Source organism: Anolis carolinensis, unplaced genomic scaffold (genome assembly GCF_035594765.1).
Source record: "Anolis carolinensis isolate JA03-04 unplaced genomic scaffold, rAnoCar3.1.pri scaffold_11, whole genome shotgun sequence".
NCBI lineage: Eukaryota > Metazoa > Chordata > Lepidosauria > Squamata > Dactyloidae > Anolis > Anolis carolinensis.
In genome coordinates, this window is record NW_026943822.1 from 18,089,079 (window position 1) to 18,107,357 (window position 18,279).

Below are 18,279 nucleotides of genomic sequence, written 5' to 3' on the forward strand. Positions count from 1 at the left end.
GCGCTCCGGAAGCAGCAAACAAGAGAGAGGGTCTGCACTGTGTACATACAATCATCCGCTTGTAAAGTGAAATCCGGTACGACTGATACTTCGTGGGGTCATCTGCATATAACTCCTCAAAATACTGAAAAAACAGTTATGAAGTATGGGTTTTTCCATTCTTTGAAGACTGGGACTAAACACACTATTCTAAGTAGCTTGCCCAGTTGGAACAAGACAAGCAAAGGGGCCTAAAGTCCAGGTACATTTACATATGACATGATACCTTTTGTAAGTCTAGATACCATGTGAGAGGAAGGCTGATTCTCCTGGGAAAGAATTATTAGGTTCTAGCTGGGGGGAAATGGAAGGGCAGGCATCCAGTCCATGCAAAAAGATGTTGCTTTTGTAGTACTGCTTTGATACGAAGAGCTACCAGCATCTAAAAACTGCCTTGCACAGTCTAATGTTATGAAGTCTACTGTTATAGAGTCCAGACAATGATGGGCTGGAGAATGAACATGAGTATTGGTCACAATGGAGTTAATCTCATGACACAAAGGAACAAAACTACATAACAGTGACTACTAATTTGCCCAGATGGCAGGATGTTGAGGTTCTTAGGGATACCCAGTGGTATTGGGTTGAGAGGAAACCTCTGAGATATCACAAATTTGATAACAAAAGGACTTCCCCACAAGTAATTTCTGTGTCTTTGTATACAAATGAACATGGATCACATAAGTTAGACATGGGAAAAATTAAGCTCTCCAAGTGTTTTGGACTTCAACTCCCACAATTCCTAACAGCTGGATTGTGGGAGTTGAAGTCCAAAACACCTGGTGGGCCAATGTTTGCCCATGCCCAATCTAAGCAAACACAGCTGTTAGGAATTGTGTGAGTTGAAATCCAAAATACCTGGAGGGCTGAAGTTTGCCCATGCCTGTTATTATCACTAACAGCTGAGATGGTGCTGAGGGAATCTGAGTTTTGATGATGTGTGTCTAACAGTAAAGGAAGGCCACAGGACTTACAAACCACAAATAATTACATTAGGTTTTCTTTGCTATTCTCAGACAAAGTAGGGCAGCACTACAAAAGAGAAAAACAAAACAGTCCAGCCCTGCCAAAGAAGTGAAGCAACAGGATCTAGAATCCTGCTTGGAGGGGCCAGTTCTCTCTGTAAAACCTACTACACATATGGTTTTAACAGCCTCATCCACGTTTCTGTGCCCACCCCACGGTGCTCCCAAGCCTACAGAACTGCATACCAGGTTTTCATTCGTCAGGCGGGTGATCTCGTGCTGTAAGCTAGCTTCTATCCGGGCCTCTGGGGGCAACTGGAGATTTTGTGCCAGCAACTGTTGCTGGCGGTTGTTTTCCTCCTTCAGGCTTTGAATCTCTCCGCGGAGGGCTTCCAATTCATTGTCATGGCTCCTTTTCTGAGTCTGTAGCTGAGACTCCAGAAGCCTAAGATAAACCAATAAAATAGAGGGCATTTTGGAAGGGGGGGATGAGGAAAGTGGGAGAAAGAAAACAGTATTTCAGGATGCATATTGCATATTTGCACAGAGGTTCTGAAATTTTAGTTTGTATGTTAACAAAGACAGCTGACAGTTTACATGACAAAGAAAATCAGAGTACTCTTAAAGCTGTTCCCATGCCTCAGGACTCCATTTTATTAACAATGGGACAAATAGTAAAATGGATACTGCACCCACTTTAAATGCCTTGGCTTCGTGTCTGTTTAAAGCATCCTGGCTCTTCAGAATGAATTACAAGAGCATGTTGCCCCAACAGGACAATTATAAAACAGCTCATGTCAGGATGAAGATTTAAGGGCACCATTGACGACGAACCGTAAATTACTCTATTTATTTTTTTGCTACTACTGGGTGTGTTTTGGATTTTCTAAGGTGTTCACCATCTTTGGCCATCATTGGTCCCTAGGTCTCAAAGGTTTGCAAATTAAGCTAGAAGGCTGATCACAAGAAAAAAAATTAAACCATCCACCTTCCAAAAATGGTGATAATGAATTAACAGATCCTTTAAAAATTAGCAGTTCTAGTTTAGGAATGGTTGTGCGGTCAACTATAATGTCAAGAACCTTCAACCAAGTTGGCTGTGTTGGTGATTCAATGTATGTCCTTGGGAATGTGAACAAATGATTCATTCTGCAGGTATGAATTGCAGGAGCGAAGGAATGGTAAAAGTATTGCGATTAAATGATAATGCTACATAGAATAGATATGCACACATACCTCATCTAAGATGCTCCAGAAGACACACTGTCAGGTTTTAAACACACCCAAGAAGACAACCTAACAGCTACATTGACCAAGCACATGAAGGTAAATGTGGGCCATTTACCTTTCATTTCTCTGCCACTTGTTCTAGACACTTTTGCTTCTAGAACGCAGTAGCCAAAAGCGAAAGCGATTGAGCCACCTCTCCCTTTGCTCTTTCTGCAACATGGTAACTACTCCCAACATTAGCTTCAAGCACACTTACAAAAGCAATACATAATATGTTAAGTGTTTTGTTAGTGGCAGAAGAAAAGGAAACACATTGGTTACAACAGTATATGCCACAAAGTAACTTGTGTCATGGTTCTAGTTTGTTAAAAGTGCAATACACTTTAACAAAACTACTACAGTAACTAAGTAATCAGAAACAAATAGATGTTTGGAGATAATATGTCAAAATACGGATGCATTCAATAAACAGATCTGTTACAAATGTTAGCAGCAGGTTCTGAAAAGAGTTTGAAGCAGCTTAAATGGTTTCTAAAGGCATTTTTAAAATCTGGTGCTTCTTAATAATTATGTCTTTCCAGATTAGCTATTTGCCATGCCATGCATTAAACCGAAAAGGCAAATAACACACAAAATGCTATTAACTGCTCGCTCACAACTGAATAACTGTTTTGTATTGAGCTATATAAATAGGTTATATAGTGTTAAGGTTTTGAATAATAAACAGCTTGGTCTGCAACCATTTTAATTGGCACCAGGATTCAGGCAGAAAAAGTTTCTGAGAAATGGGTCCTTAAGCCTCCTCTAGTATGATGCTACTTTGGGAAATAACTTATAGTATCACAGGAGAAGGAAGATACTGCAACTTCACATGCTTTTTCAATCTCTCCTGGCAAATGCAAAAGCCCAGTGAACTGTATCTGACTCACTAACATTTTAGTGACTTTGAGCTTCTGATATGGAAATTGTTGATGTTCATGGCCATGAGCCCCAATGTTTACTGTCTCCCTGACTGTGGATGTTAGTAGCCCCATGCCTGCTAGACCTGGATTGATTTCCTTCTTTTCTTGTAACCATTTATTTGATAGGAGCGTTTTGAGCTACTGTGAGAAACATTACTGCAAAAGCAATTCCGCAGCATGTTAGTAACATGAGAGAGAAGATGCCACTTAAAACAAAAACACCCATCCTGCGAAGTCTTGTAACCTGTTGGTTTGTTTTAGCCCTTCATAAACCAGCCACAGCTCTCCATCCTCATTCAGCATATGATAGTCTTGAAGAGACGATCTTCCAAGCAAAATGGGTTTTTTTTCAAAATGCAAAAACACAAAAATAGGATACATGATGATGGTGGTGCAATATATTAATGAGATGGACAATGCAAGCCAAGTCAGTGTTATTTTTAAAAAATTATATACGATTTCCACAACTACAAATTCTACAAGTGTGATTTTAGGCACATCAATGGCTATCCCACCCAGATAAAGTGTACATTTAACAATACAATGTTGGGGAGGCAGAGTCTGAAATAAGTCCCCTGACTTTAATGCTCTCATGTAAGTAGGCACAACTAATTCTAGTCTTCCCTTACATCTATCAATGCATTTCACAGCCCAGGATAAACAAGTAGCAAGTTTGGAGAAGCAGCAAATCCTTTCTCACATAGGCCCAGATTTCATATTGTAAGAAGCCAGTATTCCAGAAAATCCTGGATTGTTAATATCAAATCATAATGCTGGTGTAGCCGCCCAACTGCACCTACTTGGTTCTTTCTGCCAATGGAATAATAGAATCATAGAATAATAGAGTTGGAAGAAACCACATCTAGTCCAATCCCCTGCCATGCAGGAAAAGCACAAAGTACCCCTGACAGATGGCCATCCAGCCTCTGTTTAAAAGCTTCCAAGGAAGGGTCTTCCACCAGACTCCGAGGCAGAAAAGAAACCAATGAAATCACCAACCCTTCATCTTGATTTATTTTTACATTTAAACTAGGAAATGTGGCTTACCTCCCCTCAAACAAATTACAGTCATTAGCCACATTTTGTTGCTGGTTTAAAATTATTGCTTGTTCCATCAGGATGAGCAGATAAATAAGAATCCAAGGCTACTGTTTCTTACAACCAGTTCCAATGACAAAATATATGGAGCTGCACTCTGCTCTGAATACTGTATCCTTATGTTCTTATATTGTACACAGAAATTATTATTTCCACTTGCATGTTTTATTCTTGTTGTTCATTATCTGTCAATTTTTATTTCATGGCTTTTCAGTATCCATGTTATGACAACCGATGACACAAAAAACCCTAATCACATGTATAAGCCATCTAAGTACAAGTACCTGTTTGTCTCCTTCAAACCAATGTACGCCTGAGCTATCTCTCCTTTGTCCTTCATCTTCTGTACATCCTCCAAAAGGATTGTGGAGTCAGTCATCGTGTTCTGAGAAGAATTTACAGAAAGCAGATTTACAAAATAGATTACCTGACGAGGCCACAGTATATTTAAATGTAAGTGTGAAAAAGTATGTGTGTGAATGTAAGGGAGCTGAGTTTGGTACAGAAGGGAGGGCTTATATATAAAGTGTAATATAAGGGCTGTTTTTCATGTATTGTAGACATTTCTGTGATACTTTGGGCTCAATGCAAATTCTAGCATTTGATACATAATCAACAGTAAGAAACTAACTTACCTTGTCATCCTGGCAATCCATTTGCAAGCAGAAAAACAAAGACAAAAACCTGGTCAGCAGTTAGGTAAACAGACCTCCTTTCAACCTTTTCATGAACTCATGCAAGTACTGTCAGAGCAGGTACCACAGAGTTCAAATGTCACAATGAAATATGACTTGGGCTCCTTCTACACTGCCATATCCAGATTATCTGCTTTGAACTGGATTATATGGTAGTGTAGACCCATATAATCCAGTTCAAAGCAGATAATGTGGATTATATGATTTGATAATACGGATTATATGGCATTGTAGAAAGGGCTGAGACTATGAGATTACAAAAGGAATTTTACAAGGGTTTTAGTTTGACATCGTAATTACATTGCCTGGTGCAATTTTCAATATTGTCCTGAAAGGCTTCAAAGGCCCATGGCATTCCCAGAAATTACCAGTACTTCATCAATTAATAAATAACTGATTAAGTCCTGCATATCATTGGCACAGTTTGAATTTCTAAAAACCTGAAATGGAAGTGTAGTATCTATCATACATTAGCCAAACTAGGTTTTCATGTTCTGTTTGTGTTTTTCCTTGTTTGTGTCCTTTTTCTTTTAAGCACTATTAAAGCTGAGCCAAAGCCTGGGAGAGTCACTTTTTGAATTACAAACCCCAGAATCCCTCAGCCACAATGACCAAGTTGGACAAAACTTTTCCAAGCTACAGGCTGCATCACAGATTGTACAGGAGAACAGACAAACTGCACACTCGAGTTAAGTACTCTCATGCTGCCAAGCAAAAAGAAAAACAGTATGGTCGATCCAATTTTCCATTTTGTTCCTTACCTTGGGTGGAATTGCCTCCTTCTGGCTCATCAGCTGAGATCTCAAGATGAGGACTTCCTCCTTGCGCACTTCTAGTTCCTCGCTAACAGAGGCCATCTGATCCAAGAGGACTCTGTACCCCGGGGCACCAGGAGCCGTTGCATCTGGAGAGCTCTTTTCCAGCAGGGCTTTCCTCAGCTCATTCAACTCATTCTTCAGTTTCTTATTTTCTGATTCAAGCTCTTGACGCTGCAAGAAAATCACTGTTTTAATTAATCCTTATACATACTGAGGAAGTTGCTTCTTTAATAATAATAATAATAATAATAATAATAATAATAATAATAATAATACAATACTTATCAGTAATAATGATACTAAATCCAGCATATCTATCTTGTTTGCTGTGTCATAATAAAATAATAATAATAATAATAATACATTTTATTTATTACCCACCTCTCCTGATGGCTCAAGGCAGGATACAACCAATTAAAAACCAATCAACATAAAATACACTAAATTATTAAATAACATAGGTAAACACACACAGAGAGATATATAGATATATATGAAAACTACTTCCCCTGCTTTTATCTTATAATTTAATCCCATTTTACCAAATTTATTATTTAATCAAGTTCTATTGTGATTTAATTTATTTTAGCTATTAGAGGAGTTTTGTACGTGTATTTTTTGTTTTGTCTTTTATTATTGAAATGGTCAGCGGACTAATCAATAAACAGATATATCTTTCACTAAATGAAAACTTATACAAAACACAGCTACAGAATTGACATATAGTGACAACTGAAACTCATGATTGAAAGTAGGCCTGCTGAGATAGATCTTGAACTGCATTTTACATTCCGACACCTCATTTAGTTGTCGGAGCTCTTCCAGCAGGTCATTCCACAGTCTTGGGGTGGCCAATGAAAAAGTATTAATATGTATGCCTAATATTTTGAGTTCTGACTTAGTTACACTAAACTGTTCAACTCTTAAAATACATATATACATAGAATTACCTTAAGTGATTCATATTCCAGCTCAGCACCTCTCATTTGAGGCCTTTCCTCCTCCTAGGTACACAAAATAACCAAAAAGGGTTTTATCAGTTAGCTGGTACTACTGTTAAGGTGTGAAACTGAAGATACCTGTAGGATGTTATGTTTTTTACATATATAAAAAATTGCAACAGAACCAACTTAAGCAGCAATGTCAGCCAGCAACCCAAGCTGCAGTCCATGTTTACCAGCTTTGCAAACTCTCTAACTTTGAGCATATTCATTCAGAAAGAGCTTTACTGTGAAATATAAATAAATCTGTGCAACTTAAATGCAAGTTGTTTGATGGTCCCAAGATCAAAATTGTGACTTTGGTGATTATGTTTACAGTTTAGCTAAATTAAAATAACAGGAAAGGGCGGGATGAGTGCAACATTCAAAGTCTAAAAGAAATGTGCGAAGAAGTAAAATAGTCATTCAAATCGAAAGATGCTTTATGGGCTGACACAAAACCAAACAGAACAGCCCACAACTGCTTTCAGATTAAATCTGAATTTCCTGCAGTAGTCCAATCTCATCTTCTTTTGGGAAAGATATACCTTTGGCATCACTGGAAAGCAAACTTGCCTGAAACTAAATTCAGGCTTCAGGCTGAAAGAGGGACCCAGCCCTAGTGAATGCTCTGCACACACCTCTTGATGTATTCATCAAGTCATGTGTTTATTTTAATTTTGCTATAAGCCTCCTTGGACCCCATGCTAGCAAAGAGGCGATATTTAAGTAAAATAAAATAAGGCAAGACAGCATGGAAAAACAGAGCTTCAACTTTAATTGTTGGAAAGACAATGCCCTTTGAGCCTTTACCTTGGCCTTGGCTCGGAGAACTTGTTCTTCTTTCCTGTCCAACTCATCCTGCATGGATTGCTTTTCCTGCTCCAGCTCCGAAACCCGTTTTTGAAGCTTGAGGAAGAGAGACATGTCCAGTGGAGCTTTCTTCTCACTTGGTTCCTGACCCAAAGGAAGCACAAGCAGATCAGAATGGTTCTAAATGTATTTGTGTGTGTGTGTATATATATATCCGTATATACTTGAGTATAAGCCGACCTGAATATAAGCTGAGGCACCTAATTTTACAACAAAAAAACTGGGAAAACATTGACTCCAGTATAAGCCGAGGGTGGTAAATTTCAGAAATAAAAATAGATACCAATAAAATTACATTAATTGAGGCATCAGTAGGTTAAATGTTTTTGAATATTTACATAAAGCTCAAATTTAAGATAAGACTGTCCAGCTCTAATCAAATCATTATTCTCATCTTCTTCCATGTAAATGTGCTTATGTATCCTTTTAATAATAATAGAGTAAAATAATACATGTAATAATAATAATAATAATAGTAAGGTAAAGGTTTCCCCTGATGTTAAGTCCAGTCATGTTTGACTCTGAGGGTTGGTGCTCATCTCCATTTCTAAGTCGAAGAGCCGGCGTTGTCCATAGACATCTCCAGGTCATGTAGCTGGCATGACTGTATGGAGCGCCGTTACCTTCCTGCCGGAGTGGCACCTATTGATCTACTCACATTGGCATATTTTCAAATTGCTAGGTTGGCAGAAGCTGGAGCTAACAGCGGCCGCTGACACCGTTCCTGGGGGTTTGAACCTGGGACCTTTCGGTGTGCAAGTTCAGCAGCTCAGTGCTTTAACACACTTTGCCACTGGGGCTCCTTAATAATAATAATAATTATTTTACTCTATTTATTATTACATGTATTATTTTCCTATATTTATTATTATCAATAATAATAAATATAGGAAAATAATACCTGTAATAATAGAGTAAAATAATAAATGCAATAATAATAATAGTATCAGAGTGAAATAATAAATGTATTAATAATAAAAACAGAGTAAAATAAATGTAATAGTAGCAACAATAATAGAGAAAAATAACAAATGTAATAATACCAATAATAATAGAGAAAAATAATAAATGTACCATATATTCTCGAGTATAAGCTGACCCAAATATAAGCCAACCAGGACCCTCATTTGAGTATAAGCCGAGGGGGGCTTTTTCAGTCTGAAAAAAAGGCCTGAAAAACTAGGCTTATACTCGAGTATATACAGTATTCCCTGCCTTTTCCCCCAACACCTCAACTCAGGATGGGTTACAAAAATTGAAAGTTGAATTGTCTTCACAGGCCAACAGAAAGATTGAGCCAACCATTTAGCAAAATGTTCACAACCGAGAGGTCTAAATTCTCTTCTTATGGGTCAATGTAAAAAAAAAAAACTCTTGACCTATCAAAACAGCTTTCCTGGAAGGTGAGAGAACAATACTTGTTTCTGTTGTCTGCACTGACACAAAGTAGACCTTCAAAATAGGCTATAGCCTACGCTCAGAGAAAAACATTCCAAAATTGCCAGCAGTGTTATTCATATTGATGTTGCTGGTGGGAAAACTATCACTGCAGTTTGGGAAATCCAAACTACATCCATGAAACAGAAGCAATGCAAAGACACCACAAAGATGCTAGCCCAAGCTGGATCCAATGAGCATGTTAACGTCTATATTGATCCTAAGAGTTAGCAAGAATGAGCAAAAGGAATAAGGAACATGTTACTTGATTAGGAGTGCTGATTACTGGCATTCAAACCGATTCCAAGATTATTTTGTAACAAATCATTTGGCTAAAGGAAACTAACCTAAAAGCATCTAACCTAAAGCCTTAAAGGCAGAAAACTATGTACTAACTAAAAGTTTCAAGTCTATAATCAACCATACCTTTCTTTCTTACTTGTTTAGAAGGGAAAGGGAGGGAAAAAAGGGTGGTCCGTGGTTAGAGTAAAATAAAATCATAAGAACGGAAACTTGTACAATATAAATACACAGTAATAAGATATTTAGATGTACACCTCCCCTTAACATTTTGCACCCAGATCTAGCTTATCTTGGGGCCCTTCCATGCCGCCCTATATCCCAGAATATCAAGGCAGAAAATCCCACAATATCTGCTTTGAACTGAGTTATCTGAGTCCACACTGCCATATATTCCAGTTCAAAGCAGATATGGTGGGATTTTCTGCCTTGATATTCTGGGTGTCCTTGCATGAACCGAGTGTTGAAAACTTTGCAAACTTTCAAACTCTTGAATTATTCAATTACATGGAAGGAAGGAAGTCAAGAACAACTTCTCAATGGCACTTAACTGGTTAGTGCAGTGATGGCCAACCTATGACACGCGTGTCAGCACTGACTCGTCTAGCCATTTTTGCTAACACGCTGCCGCATGCAGATTGATTGGATGACTAATGTCTTTTGTGGCCAAATTTGGTGTGATTTGGTCCAGTGGTTTTGTTGTTTACTCCATGGGAATTATGCACATTACATTTATATATATATATATATATATATATATATATATATATATATATATTATTGTAGTATATTATTATATTATTACTATTATATTATTATTATATTATTCATTATTCATGACTACATTGAAACTACAATAGAGAGAAATCAGCGTGGAAACTGCAAGAGGTACCATAGATTGCTGTACATGGAAATAATGGTAGTAAATTGTTTTTAATTTATTAAATACAGTTATATATTACAATTATATATTTTTGTTATTTAAACTATATATATTGTGAAATTATGGTTTTTTTCTCAAAGTGACACACCACCCAAGTCATGCTAGGTTTTTGGTGAATTTTGACACACCAAGTGCAAAAGGTTGCCCATCATTGGGTTAGTGAATGCAACTCTTTGCAGAAGGAGGTGAAAAGCTCTGTGTTACATAGTAATTGATGTCTTTTGTCTGACAAAAATAAATGAGGCCTATTGTATACTATTCCAACCCTTACAGATGCATTGTAGCAAAAGGAAACAAGGATAAGTATGTAGCAAGTATTTGGTAAGGGTTCTGTCTAATAATCTGCCAGCAGTTAAAGCCATGTGACTTGAAGGTTGGGTTGCTGACCTGAAGGCTGCCAGGTTCAAATCCAACCCGGGGAGAGCGCGGATGAGCTCCCTCTAGCAGCTCCAGCTCCATGCGGGGACATGAGAGAAGCCTCCCACAAGGATGGTAAAAACATCAAAAACATCAAAAGTTGCTCCGGGCGTCCCCTGAGCAACGTCCTTGCAGACGGCCAATTCTCTCAGACCAGAAGCGACTTGCAGTTTCTCAAGTTGCTCCTGACATGGAAAAAAAAAGTAGAATAGCCTCTGGCAGGAAAAAATGATTCCCTCCTTCCTGAGAACATCCTATCCTGTTATAGACATATGCTATGGAGCAAAGTGGTAGTGGGGAGCAAGGAAGCTGTAGGGCAAGCTCACCTCTGTTCTCATTTGCAGCTCTTCTGGTTCAGTGATCTCAGAGCTATAGGTATTTTCGGATTCGTTGCTATGTGTGGAATCTCTTCGTTTGTGTCCAGGCTTAGAGATGTTCTGGGAGGGAAAAGGAGAAAAAAAATCTTAGCCTCAATAATAACAATGTACTTTCCCATATTCCAGAGGTTTCATTGGCTTGAATACATTTCAGAAAATCAAGATTGATTTTGTTCAAGCATCTGAACTGGTAAGAAATAAGGAAAATAAATGGGAGAGTTTAAGAAAGCAACAAAGGAGCAGAGGGATGAAGCAACTCTTTCTTCGCTGCTTTTCGGTTGTTTTGTCACAACCTATAGCTCACGACCTTTGGTCTTTTTCCCATCACACTTTTTTTTCCAAAAAAAGCCTACTCACCACCATCAAATTCATCTCATCCTTGAGGTCATCGTATCGCTCCTCTAACCGACTAAACTCTTGGAGGAGGTTCTGATACCGCTGCCTTTCATTATTCAGATCCAGGTCCAGCTGTTTCGTCTCCTCAAGAAGCTTTTTCTCCATGACCTCTAAAAAAAAGGAAGCAGAACAACGAGTTAATAGCTTTACATTGCTCGAGAACATGTAAAAAAGTGTTTAATTTCTACCCAAAAGTCATTGCTAGTAACAGACTATTCCCCTACCACATCATTAATGACCTGCACCTTGAATTGTGTTGCCATCAGCTCTTTTGGATGGGAGATATAAAAAAGTGGAATGTTCCAAAAGGATCTGTTCTTGTGACTTGTTCTTTGCTGAAACACTTCATCATTCTTTGTTTGTTTGTCTCAAATATGATAATATACAGATGAAATACAGGAATTCCATTTTTTCACAGCATGAATGGCAAGGGTGTTATAAAATTCCTTATCTTCTGAACAACTCTAGGTTGCTGTGAGTTGTATGGCCATGTTCCAGGAGCATTCTCTCCTGACGTTTCACCCACATCTATGGCAGGCATCCTCAGAGGTTGTGAGGTCTGTTGGAAACTAGGCAAGTGGTATTTATATATCTGTATATATGTCCAGGGTGGGAGAAAGAACTCTGTTTGAGGCATGTGTGAATGTTGCAATTGGCCACTTTGATCAGCAGTGAATGGTCTTGTAGCTAGAAAGCCAAGCTGCTTTCTGCTTAGAGGAATCCTTTGTTAGCCGGCCTTGATTGTTTCCTGATACATTCTTTTGTGAGACTGTTGCAAATTGTATCCTTGAGACTAGTAACTTCTAAGTATGTTTTATTTTTATCTCTTGTTGTATGTACCAGTGTTTTATGCCAATTTTCTTGTTGTATGCTAATAAAGGCTGTTTGTGTGTATGTGTGTGACACTCAAAATCTATCCCATACCACCTAACAGCAGGGCAGGAAATGCAGGAGGGAGAAAACTTAAAACATGATATATTTATGCTGCACACATTGCTATGCCTGTGAATATCCTATCCACTCACTGAGGTATCTATAACATTCCCCTTCCTTTGTGAAAAAGTCTGAGCCCCAACTTCTTTTTCAACAGAATGAGAGACCTTGATTCCTTCCTGCTATTCCTTTCATAGAAATCTCACTCATTTGAACAGTTTATCCAGTATTGGAATTCTTTTTATATTTTCCTTTGGTTTTATGTTATGGTTTTCCCTCATCTTGTGCTGTGCCACACTGCCACCTTCTGACCCAAGAGGAGGAAGCTCGTCTGGTGTCTCATGTTCAATTACAATCACGGATGACCTGTTCAATTTACAGCCGGCCCCGTACATTTGCAGGTTTGACTCAAATCAAACAAAACTGAAATCAAACGTACCTGTTATCTCTTTGGCCTGCTCCTGGATATGATGGTTCAGCTCATCTTTTTCTTTTTTAAGCAGGGTGTTTTGCTCTGTAAGTTCTAGCACCAGCTTAAAACGTAAAAAATAGAAAATGCTCATAAGCAAGCTAAGACCAGTGCTTTCTTCCAGCAATGATCTAAAAAAGACTTTTATGTGATTCCTGACAAAGGAAATTAATACATTTATACTGAAGCTGTTTATAATACTATTAAAACCTCCTCTACCTGCAACATTTTCAAAAAATCTGATAGGAAGAAAATGATATTCTAATGTGGAAGCTGTGTATATTTACATCTTGTTAATATTTTCCTCTATTTCCCGTCTATTTCAGAACAGTATAATAATATTTATTGTGAGTGGATACCAGGCAGCAGAATAAATAAACACATGCATAGACTCTTTCATTATTGCTCCCAGTTATCATATTTTAGATTGCAAATTCCTTGGAGAAGGAACTCTATAAAATACTATGAGAAAAACAAAACAATGTGAGTGGCTACCATTTCAATAGAACTGGGATAAAATTAGCAAAAAAGTACATTATACATTCTGCGCATTTTGGCCCAGGCCATTTTTTACAATCTTTGCTTTGGTTTTTAGATTATGTAAAGTTGATATGACTGTTTTTAATGTTTAATGTGTGTAATTGTATTTTTGTGATCTGTTTTTATTGTTTTGATTATTGTAATTACCCGGGCTTGGGACCATGTAAGCCACCCCGAGCCCCCTTGGGGAGATGGTGGCAGGGTATAAAAATAAAGATATTTATTATTATTATTATTATTATTATTATTATTATTATTATTATTATTATTATTATGTCTCATATTTCATTAGCTGAGAATTCAGAGCAGAATTAGATGCTACAAGGAAAATTCTAGTAATCACTTTAAGTTACACAAAATCAGAATATCTAGGCCAGCATTTTCTAGATATTTTGCACTATGGTTCCCATAAACCTCCTCCCTGGGATGAAAGAAATTACAGTCCAAAGCACCTACAGAGCACCAGCTTTCCTACCTCTTTTCTCCATTAAGGAGGCAAGGAGGATTAAAAGAGCAGTGGGGCTACTTCAGTCAAGAGTCATGAATTATTTCCTATCGATGTGTAGGTTCCATCTCTTAGAAAACGTATCCTTCATGTTCAATGATTTCGTATGTCCTGCACTGCAGGGCAAGGCTCACTCACCTTGTCTGTCTCCTGTTTATATACATCTGCCTGTTCCTCGATGGTCTTCTTTGCAATCTGCGTCTGGTGCAGTTCCTTTCGGAGCTTGCTGATCTCATCTTGAAGCGTAAGGAGCCGGTTGGTCGCATTCTTGGCCTCTTCTTCACTCATCCTAAGCCTTTCCACATCATTCTTCAGTTTTTCTGTCTCAGAATTGTATGTTGCCTCAAGAGTGGTCAGTTTCTCAAGCAGGGATTTGGAGTCTTTTGACTTGGACAAAAACAAAAGGAATACAGATTACATTTGGTATCAGCTCAAATTTTCATGTTAGGAAAAGATGTTCTAAAACCCAAAGGTTATAGGGCAGAAGTTATTCCATCAGGATATAACTGAATGAGAAATGGGACTTCAATAATATTCCTCTTACAGAAACATGAACAACGTAAGGTTACTGGCCATTCAGATTATACCTGCTCATTGATTTTACGCTGGAGCTGCATGATCTTGTTCTCCATGCCAACGTTGAGCTTCTTGTAGTGTTCCACAGAGCGGGCTTCGATCTTCAGCTTCTTCAACTCCCTCTTGGCTATCATGCGCCGGCAGCAACATTGCAAGTAGACAATGCCCTTCAAGGTCTTCTGGTAGCGCTTGCGGCTCAGCCACCCGCGCACGTGCTTCTGGATAATGATGGCCTTGTGCTCTTCAAGCATCTGCAAATTTAAAACACACATTAGAGCTTTTCCCCCCCTGGAAAGCATGTAACTTAACAAATATTTGTAGTGGAGGTTAGTAAAAGAACTATTGCAAAAGTTGATGAAACTATAACCTCATAAGAAAACTTAAACTACAGAAGAAAGGATACTCTACTTGGTATATGAACAGCTCAGTATGTTCCAATGACTTAAAATGCACATTTATTACAAGTCGGACACAATGTTTTCAAAGTGTATGCGTATATTCCATTTCACATAGGTAAAGGTAAAGGTTTCCCCTGACATTAAGTCCAGTCGTGTCCAACTGGTGCATATCTCAATTTCTAAACTGAAGAGCCAGCATTGTTCATAGACACCTCCAAGATCATGTGGCCGGGATGATTACAAGGACAAGAAAGATCCACCATAATTAGAGTAAGCCTTTTTATCCTGAAAGCTATCAAGAAAAGAGCACATTTCCTGAAAGAAGAATCAGGAAAATAAGATTTTGTCGGCAAACAGATGGTCAGCTGCCTGTCCTCCCATCCTTTTTGCCTTGTTTTTATTTATGTTGCACTTTGAAATGGTCATATGACTAGTCAAACAAATAAATTATTATTATTATTATTATGTGGCCGGCATGACTGCATGGAGCGCCGTTACCTTCTTGCCAGAGCAGTACCTATTGATTTACTCACATTTGCATGTTTTCGAACTGCTAGGTTGGCAGAAGCTGGGGCTAACAGCGGGTGCTCACTCCGCTCCCCCGATTCAAACCTGCGACCTTTCAGCAGCTCAGCACTTTAACATGCTGCACCACTGGGGGGGGGGGTCCGTCCATTTCACATACAAATACATAATTCAATCATACTGAAGAGTCTGACACATACGAGGGTGGGTCAAAAAGTTTTGCCTCCTGTGTCATAAAAATGTTATGAATGAACATGTAACAGCAGAAGTTGCTATAGATCACAGTCTGAACTATCCTCTACACAAAACTACCATTCAACATAGTCGCCATCAATTTGTACACATTTGCGCCATAGTTTAACCCAGGCATCAAAACCACTTTGGAAACATTCAGGGTTTTCAGGGTTGTTGTATGTCTTTCGGGCTGTGTGGCCATGTTCCAGAAGCATTCTCTCCTGACGTTTCGCCCACATCTATGGCAGGCATCCTCAGAGGTTACCTCACAACCTCTGAGGATGCCTGCCATAGATGTGGGCGAAACGTCAGGAGAGAATGCTTCTGGAACATGGCCACACAGCCCGAAAGACATACAACAACCCTGTGATCCCGGCCATGAAAGCCTTCGACAACACATATTCAGGGTTTTGCTTCGTGACCCGTGATTTTAAAGCTGTTTTAATGTCATTCAAGTCATTGAATCTGAAACCACCTAGATTGTTGATCTGTAGCAACTTCTGATGTTATATGTTCATTCATAACGTTTTTATGACCCTTGAGGCAACGCTTTTGATCCACTCTCGAATAATGCAGTGGGTGGGGCTATACCAAATCCCAGCTTTCTAGAAGGTTCCCAGGAGGATTATTCTGCTTTGGCAAAGATCCATGCATGTGACCCATAAAGAACTCAAAAGGTTACATAGATCAAAGCAGCCTTGTGATAATCTGGTATCCTTTAGATGTGGTAGAGTACTATGTGCATCTTTCCTACTTATCATGGTCTATGCTGGCTGGGCAAGATGGTACCCGCAAAACATAGGAAAGTACTAAGTTGAGAAAGACTGCATTATGTTTATGAAATTACTATTCCATTCTTCCCCTCCTCTAGTCCAAATGTATTGAGGGGAATGGGTACATAATTCTTTCCTGGGGCACTGTCATGAATTTCACACAGAGAGCCAAACAGCGTTCCTTCCAATTGTAATATTTTAAGCATTTTAATAGATAAACTGAATTTAAAAGTTCTTTGGTCAAAGTCAAATGCTCTTTTCTTGATGTAAAATAAACACTTTAACCAATCCTTCATATTCCAGTGAGGAGAGTTTTCATTTCTTACACTTAAATTTCTTCACACCAACACATTGATCGACTCCATCAAGAAATTAGTCAGTTTAGATCTATGCCTTTCCTTACCAGAGCATAACAATAATACAGTAGAGTCTCACTTACCCAAGCTAAACAGGCCAGCAGAAGCTTGGATAAGCGAATATCTTGGATAATAAGGAGGGATTAAGGAAAAGCCTATTAAACATCAAATTAGGTTATGATTTTACAAATTAAGCACCAAAACTTCATGTTATACAACAAATTTGACAGAAAAAGTAGTTCAATACGCAGTAATGTTATGTTGTAATTACTGTATTTTTGAATTTAGCACCAAAAAATCATGATATATTGAAAACACTGACTACAAAAATGGCTTGGATTATCCAGAGGCTTGGATAAGTGAGACTCTACTGTACTTCAATCAGTATGCAATGATAAAAAGTAGACTTCCCAAAATCGAGATGAGAAAAATATAATCCCTCTATAACACCGGCAAATTTCATCACCTTTCAAATATAATTTGATGTATTGAAGTAATGCCAAGACTAGACAATGATAATATTTCCAGCCACCGACATCTTGTTGTCTTTAATACCTTGATTCAGCAGATATGGCAGGTCCAAAGAATACGTAATCCAGGAACACCCGAGAAACTTGAAGATGTTAAAGATTTTACTAGACACATGACCCAAATACTGGGTAAGCCTCCCATGAAACTGACAGGCATCACAATCCCTCCAGAACACAGACATCAAATGATCCAACCTTTTCCAAAATTGTATTCATGTGACTCCTACACATAGTTTTATAATAGCTACTCCCACCTATTGTAGTCACTTCCTAGACAAGAAAACAATCCATACTGCATTATTAAGGACACATTGCTTAACTACAGGTATCATTATCTCTCAACACAAATGGGACACCTTATAATCTCTTCCAGGACTGTCACATATGGCAAGACTTGAACAGGGCTATTGACTCAAAGGACTCTCATTTATAGGGTCAACATAAGTTGCCTTGATGGCACGTAAGAACAATATCTTAATCCAGCCAAGGAATATGATGAACTCCTTACAGGAAGATTCAGATATTAATATATCAATGAGTACAAGTCCTATTAGGGGAACTTGATCCACATTTATCAACAGTTGGCTTCTGGTCAAGACACCACTGACAAATAACTTATGTAAACAACCTTAACTTCCCTAAAATCTTTGTTTAGAATGAATTGGTTTCAGCTTAGCTCCTAGTTGATGGTAACAAATGAAATCAACCAGACTTAGGACTAGTTTTAGAGGAGGTAAAAGTAAAGGTTTTCCCCTGACATTAAGCCTAGTCGTGTCCGACTCTGGGAGCTGGTGCTCATCTCCATTTCTAAGCCAAAGAGCCTGCATTGTCCATAGACATCTCCTAGGTCATGTGGCCAGCATGACTGCATCGAGAGGCATTACCTTCCCACCAGAGCGGTACCTATTGA

General features: G+C 38.4%; 1 protein-coding gene across 5 annotated transcripts in view; it reads right to left on the reverse strand.

Moving 5' to 3' along the window:
• Positions 1-18,279, reverse strand: part of myo5a (myosin VA) — an 85,809-nt gene that overhangs the window by 12,125 nt on the left and 55,405 nt on the right. For 2 of the 5 annotated variants that reach the window (XM_062963464.1, XM_062963465.1), the window contains exons 21-32: positions 14,565-14,804; positions 14,116-14,364; positions 12,903-12,996; positions 11,492-11,640; positions 11,084-11,194; positions 7,601-7,744; positions 6,758-6,811; positions 5,751-5,978; positions 4,579-4,679; positions 3,441-3,521; positions 1,251-1,449; positions 50-124 (exon numbers count right to left, since the gene is read on the reverse strand). In XM_062963464.1, the coding sequence (XP_062819534.1) occupies positions 50-124; positions 1,251-1,449; positions 3,441-3,521; positions 4,579-4,679; positions 5,751-5,978; positions 6,758-6,811; positions 7,601-7,744; positions 11,084-11,194; positions 11,492-11,640; positions 12,903-12,996; positions 14,116-14,364; positions 14,565-14,804 (1,725 nt within the window). The remainder of the gene's footprint in view (positions 1-49; positions 125-1,250; positions 1,450-3,440; positions 3,522-4,578; positions 4,680-5,750; positions 5,979-6,757; positions 6,812-7,600; positions 7,745-11,083; positions 11,195-11,491; positions 11,641-12,902; positions 12,997-14,115; positions 14,365-14,564; positions 14,805-18,279) is intronic. The other 3 variants (XM_062963468.1, XM_062963466.1, XM_062963469.1) reach the window with 3 other exon arrangements.